At 38.3% G+C, this 23,610-nt stretch overlaps 1 protein-coding gene across 2 annotated transcripts in view; it reads right to left on the minus strand.

Moving 5' to 3' along the window:
- Positions 1-23,610, minus strand: part of NFATC3 (nuclear factor of activated T cells 3) — a 76,786-nt gene that overhangs the window by 42,868 nt on the left and 10,308 nt on the right. For both annotated transcript variants that reach the window (XM_074157821.1, XM_074157820.1), the window contains exons 2-3: positions 16,545-17,676; positions 4,326-4,488 (exon numbers count right to left, since the gene is read on the minus strand). In XM_074157821.1, coding sequence (XP_074013922.1) covers positions 4,326-4,488; positions 16,545-17,676 — 1,295 coding nt within the window. The remainder of the gene's footprint in view (positions 1-4,325; positions 4,489-16,544; positions 17,677-23,610) is intronic.

The raw sequence follows: 23,610 nt of genomic DNA on the forward strand, positions 1-23,610 counted from the left end.
TGCCTATATGCTTTTGCTCATAAGAATTATCCAAATGAAGTCTCGTGAAGAACTCCAACCATTTTAGATAACAGTAAAATCTCATTCTAGCAAATTGTAAGTGTAAACATCATTTTATTACGTACAATTTGAACTGTGGGAAAGGTGGGACATCCACGCAATGACCATCATTCATTTAAGAGTCAGATGGAACGTGGCAGCTATTTGTTTAAAAGGCTTCATAGATGGGTACGGTAAGACTCTAACCTATCGAATTAGAAAGGTCACAGTAGACAGTGCTCACAGACTTTCTATGTCTCCTGACAATGCAACACAAAATTTCCACATAATTTCAATGACAAAAGTTCACCCTGCCATCTTTCTCCTCGCTAACCATTCTGCCAAGTTATTTATTCCTTCCCTGTGAAAACTGTCAGCATTATCTTCCAGATTCTCTACCAAGGTAAAATAAATTCTTCCAGATGACATGGATTAGGTGGAACATACTCCCAAGAAAGCAGAGATTAAGGAGACAGGTATCAGAACATTTTGCCTCAAAAAAAGCTGAAAACGAGAATTTCATTACAGATTTGGCTTCCTTAAAGTCCATGGACTTACAATGTAAAGCATGATGCTTCACTTGCTTCATTTCCTCACATTTGGAAATAAGCTGATTAAACATACTCACAACAGACGATGCCAAATTTGTCAGAAGCTTAGTCTCCTAGCAACAGGTGTGGTACAGTATTAGTAATAGATTAATGACATGCACTAATAGATTAATGGGTTGAAGCCATGTACTATCTTAAAATTTTTAAATAATACATCAAATGTACATGCAGAACTACAGAGGTTTCACAGATCAGAAATTAAATACTCTAGCTTTCTACAAAATAATGTTCGAGAGCAAAACAAATCATGTAGCAAGCAAAAGCACACAGGCCTTCAGGCACCTAGAGAGGTGGCAGTTGGCCTTGATGATCATTGTAGGTCCCTTCCAAGTGAAATATTCTATTCTATATTATTCTACTCACCAACGTCCCTTCTCCTCTCTGACAATGGTTAACACACAACTATTTCACACAAGAAAATGCCAAGTACTTTATTGCAGTGATCACACACATGGAAGTGACTGGTGTAAAGCTAAGAGCACCAAAAAGAGAAGTCAGAAACAAATAGCACATCGTGAACTGGATTTGCGTAATAAAAGTGCTGGAAAAGATTTCACTTTTGTATTTAAATAAAGTAATTTTCATCTGCTCACAGCTATTTAGTATTTATCTTTTACCAAACTTGGCCCTTAGCATACTGATTTTCCCAACAGCGAGTAAAAAGTTAATACAAATCGATGTTTTGTTTCATAACAACTTCCTCTCTCCCATCAAGCACAACAATTAATTTCTAATCCAGCTGGAGGAGACCAAATTGCAAAACAGAATATTGATTTGCATTTGTATTCATTTTAATTTAGAGAGGCATAGTACAACCCATGTGTTTCAGCACGAGACTGTCAGACACAAATACTATCCCCATTTTTAAAACAGCATTCTTGTCATCACAAAGTATTTCCCAATTCTAATGCAAATAAACGGCTTTTAAAATCATTGGTGTAAATCAAAGATTACAGATCTGTTTTTTCTAACTTGCATCTAGTACTGCAGCTTAAAAGCAACTTGGTCATACGCAAAAGAAAGCCTACATATATTTATCAAATCTTATAAACATCAGCAAAACAAGTTCCCTTAATGCAAATGTAAGTGCAAGACACAAGTACCGGGGGGGGAAGGCGGGGGGGCAGGGAAAGAAAACGTTGCAAAAAAAAAAAAAAATAAAAAAAGTTGAGTGCATTTTGCAAAAGCTCAGCAGAGACTTTTGTCAGCTAAAATCTCTCAAGTTTCTGTCATCATTAATGACGTGTTTAATTCCAGTGCCAGCACCCTGGCATGTGAAAGTTGTGTCTACTTGTTCTCTACTGACTAAAGCAACACAAGGCTCCCCATGAAAAACTGTCCCCAGCTGACCTGCAGCTTCCAGGCATCCTTGATTTGCTCTAGTTTGCGGCACAGACTTCCCCAATAAGCACTTGGCCCTGGCCTCTTCTGTGCTAAGAATTCTAGCAGGTCTGACAATAGGAGAAAGTTGGAGCTGGTTAGGCTATGGTATTGTGATGAGAAGGAAAACACTGAACAACTTTGTAGGGAACATGAAAGTTGGATGAAGAGCTCAGATTAAGAATGAAAATGAAAAGATAAGGGAAGACGTTCAAGAAAGAAAACAGGATGCAGAAAACCAGTCCTTTTCTTGGAGGGAAAGAAAGGAAAGATACAAAGTCTTAAAAGGAAGAAAGGAGGAATGAAAAAGTTCAAGGTAAGCCAAGAGTTTGATAAATAGCCCAAAGAATATGACTAGGAGTCAGGTTGAGAGAAGAGTAACTCATCAGATGAAGAGTTTGGAGGGAGGAGATTGCTTAGGCAAGAAAAAATGAGCGGATAGTCCAAGACATCTAAATTCTGCTGGTACATCTTTATTTATATAGGTATAACATTAGAGCTGTTCCAAAACTGATGTAATTACAAAGCATGACAGAATTTGCTTGCCAGAGAGGAGGAATAAACTATAAAGAGAAAAAGCGATAACATGGTTATACTACAGGAGAAAGCGAATGGGGACCAATTATGCCAATCCTATTAGCACTTTTCATCTGGTCTCAAGTCGTAATGAGTTACTTCTGACTACTGGAATAGGATAAATGTATCAAATACAGTTTTAATGTACAGACTGCTATAGCGAAAGAGTAAGGATTCAAACCCTGACTGCTATTTTGCTGGAAAATAATGGGAAATACCCCACATTTGGAGGAAAAGACAAACCCTGTTGTAACCTTAATGTAATCAGATTTTTTTTTTTTTCCTACTTGTCTTATAAAAGTGTTATAATTGTTGTCCGATTTGATTTATAAATGAATGGTTACATTTTATCTTAGCCTGGCTTGGGATTCAGATAAAGACCATTAAGCGAGCCTGAGGTGAATAAGTAAGGAGACATTGCTTTCACCCAAGGATGGGGCAAACTAATAAATCAAGGCGTCTTAAGAAGTCCCACAGTTCCTCTGCACGATCTTCCCCAAGTCCAGTGAGTGAGAGGGTGGGTTCCCTTTCAAGCTGTGTGAGCCAGATGGCACCATAGATACTAAAGGCGACATCAGCTACTACCCCAACTCACCCAGAAGCCTTCCCAGCACAGAGCAAGGTATTTGTACTCTGCGAGTCAGAGAAGCACATCACAGCTTGTGCACACGGTTATACTCACCATACCAAACCCACACATCTTTCCCTTCAAAGAGAATATGACGGCAAAGCTTTCTTATGAAAGCCAAGCCTAATTTATGAGGACTTTACATCTTCTCAACCATAACTGGATGGTGTTTGCAAAGTGTTTAAATAATACACTTTAGATGCCATTACAATTTGGAATATTTAACATTAGCTGAAGAACCCAGCCAAAGCAAGCGTTAACAGCAGGTAGCAGTTATCAGAACAGTCAGTTTATCACCACCCTCTGTCAGCCAGATAACTGTTGCCTGCGCTACTGCATTTTCCCGAAACTGATGAAAACTGTTCTAAGAGACAAAGCTTGCATGATTCTGTTATGACAATGGAAACGATGTCAAAAAAAGAAAGCAAGAAACAATTCATACTTGCCCTTACAGATAGCCAGTCCAAATCTAATGAAACTAGGTGATACCTTACTTTTGAAGGAGATAGCTACCATTAACCCGTTATTAATAACCTTTGGTTCATGCCGAGAAAGAGAAGAATCAAAGCTTAATTTACTTCAAACATATAAGTGAAAGCTAATAGAATTTATGGGTACCATTTCACAGAAATACCCTAATAAAAACACGACCAAGAGGCATTTATAGCGTGCAGAAGCTCTCTCAACACCAAAAGAAAGATGATTTCCGATTCAAATGAAGCTATATCATATTCCAGTGTAGCTCCAACTAATCCATTATAGTGACTTTTCTTACCTGCCCCCATGCACACTTCTTCCTCCTTAAAGTTCACGTTGAATACATTAAGTAATAAACTATTGCACTGTGAATCCATTCACAAACATAAAGCTGCATACAGGGTAAAGTTGTGACATGCACTGTAACTGTAGCAAACTGTAAATTCTTAAACATCTAAAACTAACTTATGTATTGAACAAGTTATATTTAAGGGAGAAAAATCTTACCCAGGAAGGATTGTAAGCTTCACACAAGGTAATAATTCACAGCATTGTAAATACCAATAATTGTAGTTCAAAAATTATCTTCTATTCAAGAAAGCCAGACTTCCTACCTTCACTACAGGGTGTCCTCCAGTAGATGCTTTTACTGCTCCTCTGCTTCCCTCTGTTTCATAGTGAGCTCTGTGATGAGTTTTAGGCTGGACTTCTATTTTCAGTTCACACTGCCCGTAATGACTCGGTAACGGCCAGTCAAGAGGTGGCAATGAGGATGTGCTGCAATCAAGAGGAACATGCTATGGTTACACAAACTATGCCATTTGGCCACAGTACAAAGTAACTTCACTGTAAAATACAGACAATGATGTCACTTTCCTAACAAATGATGACCAAATAAGAATAGCTATTAGCCCAAAACCGTTACTTGAAAATTCCAGAATTTTGCTAGTGCATTAAAATCTTCAATTAAGTATTTCTTTTGGGATTGACAGAGTGGAACTTCTTCCTTCCAATACCTGGTTAAAAGAAAGGTACTATATAAGCCTCTGCCTCACATAACCAGTGCTATTCTGTAATGTCTTTATATTAATTTTTTATCCTCAAGTATACCAGCAAGCAAATTCAAATGTCATTTGAAGGGAACAGTCTAAATTCAGTCTGTAAATCATTAAGTTTTAACTCTCTGCATTACTATCTTCCAGCTTGCTGGTTTTGTCTTTCTAAGACTGGTAAGTACTGCGCTTTGTTAAATAACATTAAAACAAACACTATACGGTGTTTCAAAATTTTAAAGCTAGTAGTCCTGTCTAAGCATAAAGACTTACTGCAACAGTCAAAGACACACAAAGTACATGCTTATCTTATCCACAGATTATATATAGCCTTACACACCGTAGCAAAACCACTACAGGCAAGAAGAAGAAAATGCAGTAATAGCAGTAGTACGGAAGAACCTCAAAGGAAAAATTAAGCCACATGATATCACTGATGTTTTCATACCTACCCTTTTACCTGCACAGATTTATAGACTTATGATTTTAGTAAGATGAACAGTCAGATTCAAGTCAGTAATTACCTGGTAGAGCAAATTACTTAATGAACATTTAAAAGTGAACGTTTATAGCATTGTGTGCCAAACAAGAACATTTACAATAAAAATAAGTTTCTATTAAAATAGTTTTGTACTACCTTACTCTGACCAACAGGGAAAGCAAATTAGGTTTTAAAGAGATGGACAAATATTGGTTTGTATCATCATCTGAGAAAGCTCAATTCCTTTTCTTTCCATTTTACAGGATGTCAGAAAAAGCCCCACCACCAATCCGTACAAATTTCCACAAACATGAATAGCCACAGGTCCATAAATTATACCTTCTGGGGAATTTAGCTAAAACCTATAAAACATATGCACAGTTGAGAAAGAAGATAATGTCTGGACTGAACAAAAAAGAAAAGGAAGTTCTGTCTTTAGCAAGTATCTGGATGGACTTGGGCTCAGCCTGCAGCACCATACATCTACCTTTTCCTACAAAAATCACTGTCGCTAAGCACGGAAATGAGGGAGAACAAACAACATCACTTGCTGGCCTCCTCCTACAGGAGAACAACCTACAAGCCTGTTGACCTGCTGCTTCATGGAGTACCTCTACCGGGCACTTCAGGAGAGCGCTAACGTTGTAATATAAAATTATCTCCTGAAACACCTTTCTGAGAGCAATGGGAGGAATGAGAGTATTTCCCTTTCTTCTTACTGAAAGGAAGAAATGTGAGCAATAAATCATCTCCACAAGCATTCAGTACAGCAAAGACTCTTCTTCCCCCAGTAAGGAGGACTGATGACTGGTCCTTCCGCAGCAATCGTATTTACTGGGCAGGAGAGGACTGGTGATGTCAGCAATAAGAGGAAACTGGCAGGAATGCAGTATAAGCCCAATCCTTCCAGATACTTACCACAGGCCAAGGCGTACTGCCTAAATGCTACTACTGGCTATCAACTAGACCTTGCCATTCACTTTTATAGCTACTGAAGGAGAAGAGGACTCAAGTCTTCAGTCTGAAAAAGGAAAGAAAATGTCAGGATTAGAAGATACTAAAGAGAGTTTAAAAAGAAATGTAGCATGCAAGAAGTTTTTCTTTAGTGTTTATGGAAACCCTTTCCCCCCCCATATAACCAAATATTCTCTGTCAAAATTGTTGGTATACATAGTGAACAGATATGGTCCTTAAGAGAACTTGGTGTAACGCCCACACCACAGACTACACACCGATTACTGGGAGGTATTACTGAAAGCTTATTATTAAACTCAGCCAAGAAAAAAAAAAAGTATTTGTTGCTTGCGACCACTCTCCATACAGCCTCTGGGACAGGGTTAGTCCTTCTGCAGTTAACTAATAAAAACGTGGCACAAGCTGTATCAGTCTCCTATTATCTCCTGAAAAAATATTTGGAATACTAGAACAAACACGGAGACAGGAAAATAACCAAGTCTCAAGATTTTGTCACTCTGAAAACAAATAGAAAGTATCAGCATGAGCAAGCGAGCAAGCACACAACACATGCACAGATGCCTAAAACATAAAAAAATTGAAAAGCTTTCAAAACACAGTTCTCCAAATAAATTACACAGCCTTTGAGGCCGTGCTGCATCAAACTGATATTTTCTAGATATAGCAGGCTAGAGAGTAACAGCTGCTTCCCTTTGGAGTTTGATGTTGGATATCCAAATTGTTTCACTCTGAGTATTTTTCTCGCTGTCTCCATCACCCCCCACTTCTCAGCAGCAGTGGAATCTTAAAAAGTTTTAGGGTACACTGTCATGGACCTTTCTGCCCTGTGAGGACATCAGTTTAATGTATTTCTGCTTCCACATCACCCTTTCACTTTTTTGGAGACAAATAGTGTAGAGATACAGATTGAACTCGATCAGTGATCTAACTTTATTTCATTTTGAAAGATAAATTTTTGAACGCTCTTAATTTACCAGAGCCCCGGTTGACTATACAGCTTCTTCAAACAGGACTAGTGGGATAGAGGCAGAGCGGGAAGTTCCTAGCCAGCACTGTTACCTTCCGAGTCACACAAACGCACACGCTTGGGCACTAAATACATTTTTAAAAATATCAGAATGTAGTCTACAAACTCTTGGGTTTTTTTTTAATACTATGTAGAAATCATATCAAACAAGAACAAACATGTCTGCACTTGGGGGGCAGGAGGTAACAAGTCTGCATCTATTTTGAACACTTTTCAATTCAAAGCAACACTATTTTGTGCGGGTATGGGAAAGTAAGTCTGAAGCTCTGAGCTTTAATGCATTTAATCATAGAATCATTTAGGCTGGAAGACCTTTAAGATCATTGAGTCCAACTGTTAACCTAGTACTGCCAAGTCCACCACTAATCCATGTCCCTGGGCACCACATCTACTCGTCTTTGAAATACCTCCAGGGATGGTGACTCAATCCCTTCCCTGGGCAGCCTGTTCCAATGGCTGATTACCCTTTTGGTGTAGAATTTTTTCCTAATACCCAGTCTAAATCTGCCCTGGTGCAACTTGAGGCCATTTCCTCTTGTCCTATCACCTGTGACTACGGAGAAGAGACCGACCCCCCCTGGCTACCCCCTCCTTTCAGGGAGTTGTAGAGAGCGAGAAGGTCTCCCCTCAGCCTCCTTTTCTCCAGGCTGAACACCCCCAGCTCCCTCAGCCGCTCCTCACAAGACTTGTGCTCCAGACCCCTCACCAGCTCCATTGCCCTTCTCTGGACACGCTCCAGCACCTCAGTGTCCTTCTTGTAGTGAGGGGCCCAGAACTGGACACAGCCCTCGAGGTGAGGTCTCACCAGTGCCCAGTACAGGGGGACAATTACCTCCTGAGTCCTACTCCCCATGCTGTTCCTGACACAGGCCAGGATGCCATTGGCCTTCTTGGCCACCTGGGCACACTGCTGGCTCATGTTCAGCCGGCTGTCCACCAACACCCCCAGGTCCTTTTCCACCGTGTAGCTCCAGCCACTCTTCCCCAGGCCTGTAGTGTTCATGGGGTTGTTGTGACCCAAGTGCAGGACCCGGCACTTGGCCTTGTTGAACCTCACACCACTGGCCTCAGCCCATATTGTTCAGTCTGCACTCTGAGGTGCGGATCAGTAGTACAACTGCTTGACTTTGAAGTCAGCATAATTATTTCATCAGTCGTAAACCGTGTGTTGAACTCCAATGGTGTAACGAACTGTCAGAGACAAGTTCAAAATTTAGTGCTGCAATACTCTTAAAATACCTAGAACATGTTTAAGAATAAGAAGCTCAGCTACTTCAGAAACGAGCACAAATTTGGTGTGATCAAAAGATTTCTGTCTCCCCCAGCTTACACACAGCATGACAGCATTAGCATTATCGACAAAGCCATCTAAATTCACATTCAGAACCCAGAATCCAGATCAGCTGCTGACTGTTGGGTTTTTTCAAGTCATTTTAGATCAAAAACTTAAAAGAAACGAGAAACTTTGTTATTTAAAAGCCCTCACTTTTCAGACTTGAAGGGGGATGAATGCATTTGGAAACACTTCCACATGTTTCACTTCAAAATTCTACCCAGTCCATCGCCAAATTACTGTTACAATAACTTGTGACTTAGTCTTTTACAGAAGTTTCTCTAATTTTTTGTTTTCTTTAAATGAGTAAAAAATCTTATCAACAATGCAGTAACCTACTAGTAAAGCATCTCACATGCCAGGTAACAGAAATAACGTGTGACAGTCATTCTAAAACTTTCGTTAAATCAAATTTTAGCACATTGTTGAAACAGCACCAATCTGTAAGCCTTCTTCAAGTATTACCAAGAGAGTTTTATAATCTGGTTAATGCTAGCTTCCAAAAGCTCATACTCCTATCACACCAAGATTAAAAGCTTCAGAGAACAGCAGCTATTAAAGGAAACTCAGAAGTAAAGGAGGTAGCACCTTCTCTCTTCAGTAGCACCCTCAGCAGAAGCCACTGCATTTAAAATTATCACTTCAGTGAATTTAACAGATACCTTCTTCCTCTGCAACCATTATCTCTAAAAGAGAACTGACTCAGGCTGCACAAACTGATGAGGAAACAGCTAACGTTCAGCATGAGGACTGCCAAATACATCCATGTGGGCTTCAGCTTTCAGACCTGCAGAAGTCAGGGCCCAGCTCAGGGGCTGACCGTGCCTCTCTCACACAGGAGAAAACAAACCCCCAAACCAAGATTGCTTGTTTGCGTTTGACTATGGTCCCACAGCAGCACACGTGAGGCAGAAGGAAGAACAAAGCCTATGAAAGCCACTAAAGATAATCCAGTTAAAAACTTAAAACAGTTACCTTCCATTTGTAGCACTCTTCCTCAGCACCGCATTGGGCAAACGGCTGGGGCTCTGTGCAGACCAACTGCTGAGGCTGGTCCCTCAGTCTGAAGCACACGTGCCATCAGCTCAGCTGTGGTCTAGTGCTCTCCTAGACTCCCTCTTTAGAAAGCTTTTGAACACAGGTGGAACTGATAGAAGAACTCATTTTAGCCACTCTGTATGAACATGTTCCTGCCTCTTTGTAGTCACTAGTTCTAGTAATAAGCTTTAGAAGATACCCACTAGGATCTCAAGATGCTTGTGAAAATTCTTATTTCCTTTGTCGGCTGAGATTCACAGAACTCCTAGAGCAATTCTTTTATTATTTCTTAGTTGCAGCAAAAATAACATTTTCCACTTACAGCTCCTCCCAACACATCAAAAGCTGTCACTGTGGGAAAAAGCTCACTGACCATACAACGGACATTCCACATCTTTCCCTCATCCCAAGTTTTCGCAGAGATTAACTAACAGCGTATCCTGTGACAAGTCAATGTTGCAACACGGCAAACCCTGGAGAATCTGTAATCGTAACTACGATCCAGTGCTATGGTCCTTTTCCAGAATGCTTCTAGAGCCAAAAGACTGCTTGCAGTTGCTCTTCACTGCCTAGAACAAAGAAACGTTTTCCCCAGTGGAGTAATTTCGGAGTTAAGAATTTTGAGGCCATGGCTTGTCAATAGACTTTTTAAAAACTGTTTACATTCAAACCATCACTGTTGTACTACCAGCAGAGCCACAGTAACTATGCTTTCAGAGTATCGATACAGTATACCGCCAAGTAAGATCTATATCATTTCAATACAAATTAGAGAGCTGAATCACATGTACAGCACGAAGCTCCTATATCAAACACTACCCAAGTTTCTCTGGATTCATTAGTAGTGTGTAAACTTCACAGCAATAGCCTAGCTTTTTAAAATCTAAGAGGTTCAAAGTTCTCTTGCTTGTCTCACTTAAGTGGGACCTTATCTTCAAAGTCAGCATTTAGCAAATATTTTCACTTTAAAGTTTTGCTAACATAGCATAGCTGGTACTATTTCTATTTCTCAAAATAAGAGGAAAACCACTTAACAGACTAAATTTGCCTATAGTCCTCTCGCACTGAAAGATTTATCCTTCTTAAAATTAAGACCAAAATCCCAATAGTTATGTTAAAAATCAAACATAATTCTGTTCCTCTCTACTGTCCAGACTTCCAGGAGAAGGATTCAGACAAGAGAAGCAACTTTTCCAAGTATTTAGCTATCTACTGCAATATTTAAACTATTTTTTTCCTAAGAGAGAATAAGCAACGTTGTCAGCAACGTCAGCAACCCTAATTTCCAGTGGTAACTGCCAGATAATTGCAGGTAAAATACTCTCAAGTTGCCATTAAGTATCCATCACTGAAGAGATTCCTGTTTGTTCATCACCACTGGAACAAAGAAACTACTCGATATCCCATCACTTCTCAGTGCTCTAGATTAAATTCATGACACGGCAGTGTCTGAAGACGTGTGTTTATATAATCGTTTTTAAATCAATGTGTTAGTCTAAGAATTCCAGGAGGGAAGACATAGTAAAAGAAACTAGGTTTTATCTCAAGATTTTTTGCCCATCATTGAATATTGCCTGGTTATTTATCAGACACAAAAGCACCACTTGTTCCCATCAAATACTCCAAGGGTGAAAGAAAGAAAGAAAAAAAATGAATGACTCATTAAGTTTACTACCCGACAAAGTGCCTAACTGCTTCAGATGCTAATTGGATTCTCAAGATCTACTTTAATAAAAGGGATCAGTCTAGAAAAGCTTCCCAATATTACATGGTTTCATAAATATTTACTAAATACCTACTAAACAGAAATTTCACAAAGTTTCAAAGACTTAAGGATTCACTTAAGATAATTCACATGAGCATCCTAACACTTTTCAAATGGTACCTTAGCATGAGCAAGATGACCAAATTTAGATATTTGAATATGAATAGACTCTAGGGAGAAATACTTTTTCTGGTATTCTAGATTCTAGAACCTACACTGACATAGTGTAGAACCCTTCCAGGAGCCAATACAGTATTTGGGGAAAGAGTCAAAGAAAAAGAGAACCAAATTAACAAAAGAATCTGAAATAGCTTTACGCAAAAGCCTAGAAATAGGTCTTTTAAAGAGATCCAGTGAAAAAAAAAGACCTTGTTTTTTCTGCGAGTAAAACTCAAGCTCTAACAGCAGATGCGCAAGAAAGTCACAAAACCAGCATCTTCATGAACTGTTGGGGCAATAAGCAAATTATCAACTATCACTACATTAAGATCCCAAAAAGAAAGGGACTTTCCAAGTGCAGGGGAGGGAAACATGATACACACAGATAAAGCGATTTCTTATCCATCATCGTGGGGGGGAGGCTACGGGGTAGAAGAAATAGGCATCTTAAATAACAGTAATAAGAGTAACAATGTAATAAACTTATCAAACATCTTAATTGCTGAATATTCTGTAAAATGACCAATTTAATCTGCCATTGAAAGAGCGCTCATCTACCAAGGCAGTTGGTTAATGACATCATCAACAGATACCTTCCCTATTCCTAGACAGGAAAGACACTTACCTAGTTCCTTTTTACCTGTTTGAAAGGAATTGCTGCACTGGTTCTGCCCATTGTTTGTCACTTGTCCAGACTGATCTTTGACAAGGAAGCAGAAATGTGACTCAGTGCACATAATACACACATTTTTCATGTGCTACACACTGGCAGATTATGGGGTTCTGTGACCAAGTAACACGCTGTCATCTAACAAAACTGTTTGGATGGCACCTGAAATATGACCAAAATGCTCAAAAGCACGTTACACATTTTAAAATTTTTGAAATATTGCGCACTTACTGACCATAGAAGAAAGAAGGAAAACACGGTCAGGAGTTGACAAACTAGATTAGAGATTATGAAACTTGAGATTCAAAGAAGAAGGTGCTATCTGCACATTTCACACCGTATCACATGTGAGACAAGTTGTCTCCACTTCTGCCAGGGGTCAGTTCATTGCAGCTGAGTGTGTGCACTGCTCAGAGTCACTGCATTTGCTTGGAATCAATACTCCAGCTTACTCCATGCACTGCTTTGTACTTAACAATGCAATCAAGACATTTAAAAAGCACATTAATTGTAATACTGTCCTTGTTCCAGCTGGGACAGAGTTAATTTTCTTTCTAGTGGTTGCTGTGTTTCAGGTTTGGTATAAAAGGAACATCAATAATGCATATAATTTTATTTCTTGCCAGGTGATGTTTATATTTTTCAAGGACTTTTTTCAGCTTCCCATAGAAGCTGAGAAGGAGCCTAGACAGAAGGATGGAATGGCCAATGGAATATTCTGTACCACAGCCATCATGCTTGGTGTATAAATGGGGTGAGCTGGGGGACAGGTACTTGCAATTGCTGCTTGGGAAGGTACCAGTTCACCAGGTGGTGAGAGTGACTTGTGTCATTATTATTATTACTGTTCTTATTTTCCTTTTCTCTTATTGGTTCTATTAAACTCTCTTTATCTCAACCCACAAGTTTTTTTACCTTTCCCTTCCTTTTCTCCTCGTTCCTAGCTGCCAGCTGGGATTAAATTACAATTAATATATTACTATATATAATATGTAATAAAGATAAATTGCAATTAATATCTAACTCTGTATGACAATAGAGGTGCTCACTTTTGGTCACTGTCAGAAACTATTTAAGAAACAGTAGATCATCTTGCATTTTATTTTTATTCCTAAAACGTAGGAGTCAACTTAGCACCCCTACTTTATAAGCATCAAAATTATAAAATATTATATGGCAGAATGAAATGTTTTAACACGCTGAAGGTGCATGCACCCATGGAACGGGCTACACCTGCTAAGTAATTCAACATTTCACTGAGGATACAGCTGCCGATGCAGCCATTTCCACTAATTCAATAGTCAGACTACATTTTTGGCTGCAAATGTATACAGCTTAATATTTTTATTTAGTTCACATGTGAATAGGTGTAGTCTTTATTGTCTTCTGCCTGTTTTCCCACTCTATAGTTAGAAAAGTTCTCCAGTGCCAGCTTCTGAATAAATTCTGACATTTAAAAAAATATTTTTACTTCTTAGTGAAAACAGCAAAATTGAGTTTATTCAGTTTTGCTCAATTCTCTCAAGAGGAAGCAGGTTTAACTGAATATCAATTTCTGTAACTATTTTGTTCATCCCACACAAGAACCATAGATGCACACCCCCTTCTGCCACATGCCTGTATGCTCGTGTGTTTTAACCCTTCAGTGGGGCTCACCTTTAATGAGCTATGTTAGCCTGAGAGCAAACAAAAATGCCAAGTTAGCACTGCAGATTATCCTACATAAATAGAATACAATTCCAAAATAGAAAATTAAGGAAAAATAGTTATCGTTGTTTTAGTTAGAATTGAAAGATTCCAGTAACAGACTGAACACCTTTTATTAACAGATGAGCAGACTGTAACAGAATTTTAAAAAAAAAAAAAAAAAAAAAAAAAAAGACTTCAAGATAGTTAACGTATCTGTCAACACAGTAGTTTCAGATCTGGTAAAACAGAATTTTCCAGCTAGCTGCTTTGCGTCTTTACTGTTAAACTTCACATTCAAAAACAGTTATACAGAAAGACTTTAAAGGAAAAAAAAAAGAGTGAAAAAAAAAAATCACTTCTCACTAAAAACAATACATTTCTGAAGAGGAAAAATTAAAATCTGGTTATATAGTTATGCAAAAATGACAAAATGGCTGAATAAGCATTATTTAAACATATTTAGATATTAACAATCTAAGCTAGTTGACAACTTCTAAAGAATTTATACAAAATTTAGTTTAAAAGTTAACAGAGGTTTTATATTAATAAAATAAGCCTTCTGTGTGACACTGACATATTGAACACATAGGCAGAAGTTCAGCAGTAAAACTGAAAAGTTCATTGTCAGAACTCAGATGAACACTGAAGTCTGTCTGCTAGTACCCATTAGAAGTTACCCTTTGGGAAGCTCTTAAAGCTATGATTCACTTATCTTCCATTTGTTCTAAGGATGTTTCACTCTACCGTGAAAGTATTGGTTTATATTCCACCCATTTGTGTTCATAATTTCCCTTTTAGGTACTCAAAAATTGCAGCTGAATTTTCTCCATTAGTTCTCTGCCTAAAATGTTTGCGGAAAGGGTCAGCTAGAGCAATCTTTAACAGATGGCTGAGTGCTTCTATATTCCACAAGACAGACACCCCTGAGAATATTCATGTACCCAACAGAGAATGAGAACAGATATTATAAAACATTTTTTTCAACAGGCTTGCTCATCTGACAAGTCACCAGGAAATAATACATCACAACATCAAAATGATGCAAGAATGATACCCGAATTTGGAAAAAGACACTAGAAAGGGAAATTACATAAAAACTAGCATGTTGCCAGGAAAGCCAGCAGCCACTTTTCAACAAATTGTGCTTTTGAGGGAGGTCCCTGTAAAGATCACCTCTTCAGTAAGCTTGGCTTACTGGCCAATAGTTAATTCTAGTTTTCTGCTAAGAATTTAAAACTCAGAGCCAGGAATAAAGCGCTTCCTATAGGGCATCTCTGAAGCCTGGTCAGAAACATTTCTGCATTTTGCTTCACTTGCTTTGGGAGAGGAGGTTGTAGGGAGGGGGGAAATAATAAAACCATGAATATTTTCTGAGTCATTCTTCCTAAAGTTAAGAATACGGAGTGTGAAAACAACTGTTTTGCAAAGATGACTTTGCAACGAGAGTAACATTATATTTTATCATTACCTTGTAGGATTTAAGCTTTGCCTCTTTCAAAATAAAGCATATATGTGGAGAATCCTACCCTATCTTGCCCCCAACCCCACCCTCCGCAAGAAAGAGGAACTGCTTCACCCTCTACATCCTTGAAGAGTAAATCTTAAGCATTGCCTGCGGACAGAATGATATTATTTTAATCAAAGTTATTTTAAAATCAACACAGAGTAGCATGGATTCACTGACATTTAAACTTATGGTATGGCTTTTTATATGGACAATTGTGTGTTACAGTTATTAACTTAATCTACCTTTCTTACAAAATGTCCAAACAAAAAACATCTGCAACTTCTTCCTCCCAGTACCTCCCTACTCCTTGTTTTTAAAGCCCAGTAGATCAAGAAAAAGGTTCAGGAATCAAATGGATAACTTGAGCTGAGTAATCACAGCATCTGTCCATCCAGCAGCAATGCTGCTTAAGGAATTCTCATTTCTACTCCACCCACTGCATTGTACTGGCAAAGTGATTCCAGAAGCTACATGGTTGAAAGATCACATAACTGCTCCATCTAAGAGGTAACAGAATGGGAAGGAGGGTGAATCTTTCCCTCAACTGAACTAGTTCTCTCTTCTGAGCCTCCACAAATCATCCTGCTAGCACATGACAGGACTACAAAAAGAAAAGAGCTAGTTAACTCAGCACGATGGTGGAAATACCCTTGGAACTACAGCCCAGAAATCAATTCTTTCTGGATGTCATGCAAACTTTTTTCTCTATTCTATCAACCCAAAGAAGCAAGTAAAAAAGCAAATAAACTCCCCACCTTTTCTGGTCTCACAGTTTTGTAAAATCACATGTCAGGTTTCTTTAGCTATATTGAAATGTTAACTGCTCAGATTAGATGAACTGCAAAGCATGCACAGAATCTGCAGACATTTGATTCAGCTGGGTTCTGTGCACATATACAAACTTTATTTAAATAAAACTAATCCTATGTTATGATGCCTCTACTGTATTTTTAAAAGAGGAAAAAGGTGGGTATTTCGTATCTCAACTTGTTTTTTCCTAATTATATCATCTACTTGCCTACAAGAAGTTTTCTTTAAGAAGTCTTAATGCATCACAGAAATATAAGCACATTTATATGACTATTTAAGATGCACAGGAGGGGAAAAATGGGAGGGAAGGGCTTTCTCATCACTTACCGAAATATGGGAGTATGACCAGGCTTTGGTTTGTTCCAAGTAAAGTGCGAAGGAACAGAAAGAAATTGGTCTCCAGGCAAATCTTTTTTCAAGGTGTGCTGAGATCCAGAGCAGTCATCTACTGCAGTTTCAAGGGATGACGATAAGTTACCCTGTTCTTCAGGACAGATATCTATTTTTCCAGATAAAGTGGCAGTCTGATCCTCTGAGGTCTTTCTTGTTTTTAGAGGAATATCAGTCTCTGTACAACACTGAAATGGTGAAAGGCCAGAATTAAGGCCCTGTACATTATGGATGGAAGTGTTTAGCCACGTGTCTTCTGTTATGCTTCCTCTGGGAGAATGGCCGGGTGATGGAGTTGGAGAATGGTGAGGAGAGAGAGAACCAGCATAGCAAATCTCAGCACTGGAGTGTCGCCGTTTCCCACAGGGGGATGTAGGTCTTGATGAGGGCCTTGATGTTGGTCTAGGGCTCAGCCAATTTTCATCTGTAATACTAGTTCTAGGAGAATGACAGGGAGACTGTCTAGGCGACAAGGCATGCCCGAATCCATAAGGCTGCTGCCAGGATTCATCACTGGGACCTCTCGGAGAACCACCAGGAGATGCCAAAGGAGAGCCAAGGGTAAATCGAGCAGCTGCTTCATTTAGCTCTGAGTCCACATCATCATAAACATGGGAAATGGATTCACAAGAGGAAGCATCTGAAAACCAGCTTCTGGACGAAATGCTGCTGGCAGGGCTTGGACTAAGGGATGACTCCCTATATGATGGCTCAAGAGGAAGATAGAGATGGTCCCGTGAAGGCCTTTCCATGTACTCATTTTCTGTGCCATTTGTATGCAATTCATCTTCATTGGCTTCAATCCCTTGATGACAGTTAGGTGAAATAGATGTAATTTGAATACTAGGGCACTCAAAGGGTTTGGGTCCACCTAGTGGACTGTATTTGGATTCTGGTACCTCACAAGTTCCTTCATAGTTCTTATGACTCTGAAGTCTTGTAGGTGGTGACAGAGGAGAGGAGTGAGACTGCAATCCGTGGCGAGGAATACAAATTGGCTGATTCACAGAGGATGACGGTTGGTCTACATTAAAAATGTATATGGATGCACAGTCATCTGACTCAAGATCTGGAAACAAAATTAAAAGAAAATAAATAAAGAGGAACACAGTCAGAATGCAATACTTGGAAAATGCCATAAACAGTATCCTTTGTTTCCCAGGTATGGCCTGTTTTCAACATCCTAAACATTTCCCATCACACTAGCCACACAAAATAAAGCGAATTCTTAGTTTTAAATTTTCCCCAGCCATATCTACAGCTAAATATGACTACAGCAGTTTTCTGTCATAAATCTTGTTTTCAAGCAGATTCTACAGTTTATACACATCTTCAGTGGTTGAAAATATAATACACAGAAAATGGGTTAAAAATCTTGAAAGGATCTAAGCTGGAACACTAAAATCAAACTTTATCTTTCATATAACTACATTCCATTCAAAATTAAACATCTTTAATCATAACCCATTAGAATTAATCTTTTTCAGATGATAGGACTATGATACTTTCTGCAAGTACCAATACTTACAAGCACCAGAATATTGCATACATAATATTTATCACTTTTAACACTAGAAAGCATCTTACAGTGACTCAAACATCAATGAAGATTATAAACAACTAAAAACATTCAATCCAAAGAGGCCTAATAAAGAATATTATTAAAGATATTATGAATAATCTTATTCTCTCAAGTACCAATCCCACAGAATAGCATTTTTCAAGTGCAGTCTCAAGAAGTTTGAGCACAAGTTGTTCACATAAAAAAGGCAAAACAAAATATTCTCAGATTTCACTAACTTATCCAAAACACAGGAAATATTCCAAAGAAAAACAAGCAATTGAGAGGGAGTGCAAGACCAGTTAACAAAATCAGCAGCTTTGTCTCACAGAACTGAAGCACATCGTCTTGCCCCACTTGTCAATATTGAATTAACTGACAGTATGAGACATTTGTCTGAAAAAACGGTAGAAAACACAACTTCTTTCTTATTTTGTAATCACTACGCTTCCACTCTTGTTTCTTTCCCCTTGTAAAAAGAGCCTTCCCTCTATAATTATAGGAAGTAAGTATGCAGGAGACCTCAGGTAGTTCACCTGGGTAGTTCATCTCCTAGCAGATGAAATTAAATGTACTCAGACCATCCTCACTAGTCACTGAAACTAGTCTCAAAAATCTGTTAACAATATTATCTCTACAACCTGAGTAATTTGTTTTAATGTTGAATCACTTCGAGAGCTTCTGACCCATCACTAATATTTAACATCATTAAAAAAATACAGTTTCTAGTGCTTTGTATGTGGATTTTTTTTTTTTTTAATATTTTTTTTCAGTAGTAGGGGAATATTATGAAGAAGCATAAGTATTTCTTCAAAACTAAAACTCTCCTGTATCAAATGTGACAGTGAGACACCATGTTCATACAATTATTTTCCATAAATTTGGACTGGATGACATCAATTGCATGTCTGGGTATTAGCTTTTTTGTTGTTTTTTCGGTTTGTGTTTGTTTTTTAAATGGTTTTTATCCCGAGTATCGGTAGACTATTAATATTTGTTTTAAAATAAATCTAGTCTCTCTCACAGTCAGATAAAATATCCAGTCAGGAAGCCATGTATTTTAGGCCTTTCCACGATGAAAAAAATTGCTATGTTAATGAAGTCATTCTATTATCAGTTTCACTAATAGCAATCAGCTTAAAATTAACTAAAACAGAAACAAAACAAAACAGCATCTCCTCAGAGACAACAAGGTAGCATTTTCAAATGAAGGGAAAGCATACTGTAACCAAGGAACAGACTATGTTCCTCAGAGTTAAAAAAAAAAAAAAAACAATAAAAAAAGGCTGAAGGAACATGGGCAAGGAACAGCTCTATTAGTTATCTATTAAAGGAAGCACAAAATTGCATTTAAGACTAGTACTAAGTTTTATAAGCACTGTGTGATTTAATATGTATTACATATAGTCACACATAACAATTATCCATATTACATCATTAACTACTATTATATGTGTTAAGAGCACAAAAAATTGGTATAGGTAATTTCTAAATATGCTTACATTAAAAGAAGCAGGATACTCAGTAGGACTATTTTGTATATCATACAAATAATTAACACAAGCTCACTACGTTCAACACTATCAAAACTGCAATTCCCCATCCTTCCACTAGGATAACAAACATTTTTAAAAACTTCAATTGGCGGTCTTTCTGTTTGCTGTTTCCCACCACAAAACATGAAATACAGACAGTAGTTACAGGTTTTCCACATCTGCCTGTATACTCATGTGCAAGATCACAGACGTCCTTGTTTCCTAACACATTATTAGTATTAAAAACGTAGGTCAAGGGAGGAAAAAGGCAATCCTAATAAAAGCAATATATCCAAAACTTAGAAATAAAAAACAGTTACAGGTACAGAAATTCTGAAATAATAACAAAAACATTATAGGAAAGCAACAGTTGGATGTCAAGTCCTGTGCATAACCAGTTACTGTCATTAATGGCTTTAGGAACAGTAGCAGCACATTGTGCTAAAACTCTCACCGTTGCAGACAGTCTTATTTCTCTTGCAGCAATAATCAAGAAGTCTTAAAATACTTAAGACAATTTGCCCACTTTCAATGTCACTGGGATTTACAAAAAGCAGCTGTACATTCAAAATTTTAAGCTTAATGGAGCTAAGGTGGAGAGATCAAACTAGCACAAAATTATCACCACCAGCTGGGAAGAACTCGGGAAGGGATGGAGAAGACAGGAGAGCACTCTTCTGACTCAGGCTTCTTTGGTCCCTCTCCACGACAAACAACTTCTAACACGCTTGGCACCCTGCTCTCCCATAACCCCTCCCCAGCAGCACACACACACACACACACACACACACACACACACACTCTCAAAAAAACAGGAAGCTAGAAACCTAAAATAAGAACTATGCATCTAATGAACACCAAATCCCGAAAGCGTGCTGAAGACTGTGGAAACAATGTATTTGCAGTCTCAATCACCTAAACCATTTCCAGACGTGATCAATAAACAGGCAGATTTCTTTTAGTTTGCACCCACAAATTCTCCCCCTTATAGTCAGGTGTTAAAATAGCCTGTTAGTTGCTCATACAAAGGACAACACTAAGACCTTCATAAAAAAGATGTCATTAATTCTACGAGACTTTTTACTAATAATTATTTTTGTCCTATTAAAGACTGCAGAGAGAATCCAATCTCAAAGAACTCTCTAACTAGTTTGAAGGAACTAGTAAATTTACAAAGATGAATATAACTTGGGTGAAAGTTATGGGGGGGGATAGAAAAAAAAACACAGCTGACAACCCTTAAAATGGAAAGGAGCAAGAATAGCTCAAAAGAAACCCAACACAGGGCTTCAAGAAAGCAAGAGGAAAAAAAACTCAGGCAAATCTCACAACAGGCAAGTGCACAGCAAAAAAGAGTTATGGAGAAGCCCAAGGCAATAAATGGAGTTATGGAAATCTGGTTACTTAATAGGAGAGCTATGACATCCAAACAATCCTACTGGGGAGGAAAAACGGTAGAGAAGTGAAGTTGGCCAAGTCACGAGGCCTTCACTGACCATATAATATAAGAAAACAGCATTCAAGAAACAGAAACTAGGTCAGGTTACTAAAGTAGAGCATAAAAACTACCACAAGCACATGGGGGCACGATGCTAGATAGGACAGATACAGCAAAATACAAGGACCAAAAGAAACAGTGCCATTGACATCAAAAGCCTGCCATGACCCTGAAAAGGCAGGTGTGTTAAATGCTTTTTCTTTACTACAGTCAATTTACTCAAATTGCTATCAAGGTTAATGGCAATGCAGGGTAAAGAAAACTGGACTAAATAAAAGCTTAAAAAGTACTGAAGAATTATGGGCCAATAAGTTTAACTTCAGTTTTAGAAGTAGTATTAATAGTTCATTTGTTCCAGTAAGCGTTTAAAAGGAGACAGGGAAACAAAACAAGAGTCAATGTTTGCTAAGAACAAAACTGCGTCAAACAAATTTTGGTTTACAGTCAAAGGAAGTCTTCTTGATGGCCAGCAGAGAGAAACTCAGCTTTGTTTTAACTTATTAAGACTTTTAACACTACAATGCATGGAGAAGCCACCGAGTCTTTAGAAATCTAGTGAAGCCTTCCTCCCCACCCTGCTGAGATCAGGTTTGCTACTGAGAGATCACAAAAGGTAGCAGGTGCTCTACATTCACATAGTGCATATAAGCTATATAAAGCTGCAGGCTTCCATTGCAATCTCATGTCAGACGTCTGTGTCATCCTTTATCAATGAGAGACAGAAGGTTTGTCATTTTGAATGTACGTTTGCTACTGTCTAGAAACAGACTAGTTTACAGCAGCTCCTGTTCAGTATTAAAACAACGCTGGCTCATCCCTTACTAAGCTGCTAACTACGCTTCAACATAAGCTGTCGAACTGGAGAATATAATTAAATAATATCCAGAACAACTGCTCCTAAAGAACATTTTGCTTGCTATTTATTGTATCGGACTGCACATTCAGGACTAGTAATGTTTGCCCACCAGTTGTTCACTCCTCAACCATGTACTGGCACATGCTCATGTGCAGCTGTGCAGTGAGCCAGATTTCTCCGCAGGAGGAAGGTCAATTACTATCAAATGTCTGAGCACAAGCCCTGTGCCAAAATTATCCAAAACACTTTATTATTCTAGGTTTGTAAGCCCATAAACAAACAGGTTCAGACAATAGAAGTTGTTATGAGGTACTAAGAAAGTGCAATGCGACCTAGGTCTTATGAAAATACTATTGCGAAAACAGGATCAGTAATCAAGTCCTTTAAATAGCATAAGGAAAGGCTTGAGCGTTGCCACAGACATCATGCGTGTTCTCAGGCAAGTCATGTCATCTGCCTTCACTCCCAAACTTTAAAAAGAATGACAGCTTCTTTTTTCAGTTCTGGCCTGACTGTTACCATTACCTCTTTCTGAACACGATAGTATTATAAAGAAGAAAAAGCATATGCAGCACCAGTTTTAATTTCATTATCCTACTGATTAGCAGCAGTTCATGTATTCCTTGGGATGAAGGAGGAGTCTTAATCTTCACAAAGAACCCAAAATACCCAACAGTCATAGTTTTCCTTTTGTGCACTTAAAAAGACAATCAATCAGTTTCTGATGGTACACTACCACACTAAAGCTCTACAATTGGATATTTAACTCCAGTTTTCCATTGCAAGCTCTATGTTCTCCAGAGACACCTCCTACAAGCTTAAACATCAACTTAAAAAACACAACCCAAAACACCCCTAAAAACCACAGCAATGCATCAGTTTATAAGAAGTATAACTGACTAGTAAGCCACTAAACATGGTACTAAAAAAAGTATGAATTGTGAAAATAATTAAGGCAGCAAGGCGGAACGGAGGAAGACACATCCTTATAGACCAAGTTTAGCAACACATAAAACAGTAGCACAAGTTTAAGCTTTCAGAAAAGGATGATTTACAACAACTGTCATTTTATGAAGCAGTGCTCCCTCTTCAATGATTCTGTGGTCTGTTTCATAGTCAGATCAGATTACTCAAAAAGGATAAAAATAAATTTTACTTCTGTCAATCATGTACGCTAGAGGCAGCTCTGTCATGCCCATCAACATTTCACTCATTTTCTTGTGTTAAGCAAGAATACTGGAAATGTACAAGAAAAACAATCTGCTCAACAGTGGGAGCTCCTCAATGAGATGAGAATTCCTTATCCTCAGTAGAAATGCAGAAAAATAATGAAGCTGCATTAGTTTAAGCAGCTTAAGCAAGATAATAATACAGCAAATGAAATGTTTACAACTGACAGCGACTAAAATAAGAACATACTGGCTCTCAGGGTGTAACTACACCTTATGTTTTTTTCAACAACAACTACCCTCCCACACACACTCACACACCAAGGGGGATGGGAAATGAGAAGAGAGGTATTTTTAACGCAGATGATTTTGGCAATCAGATCT

Source organism: Numenius arquata, chromosome 13 (assembly GCF_964106895.1).
Source record: "Numenius arquata chromosome 13, bNumArq3.hap1.1, whole genome shotgun sequence".
NCBI lineage: Eukaryota > Metazoa > Chordata > Aves > Charadriiformes > Scolopacidae > Numenius > Numenius arquata.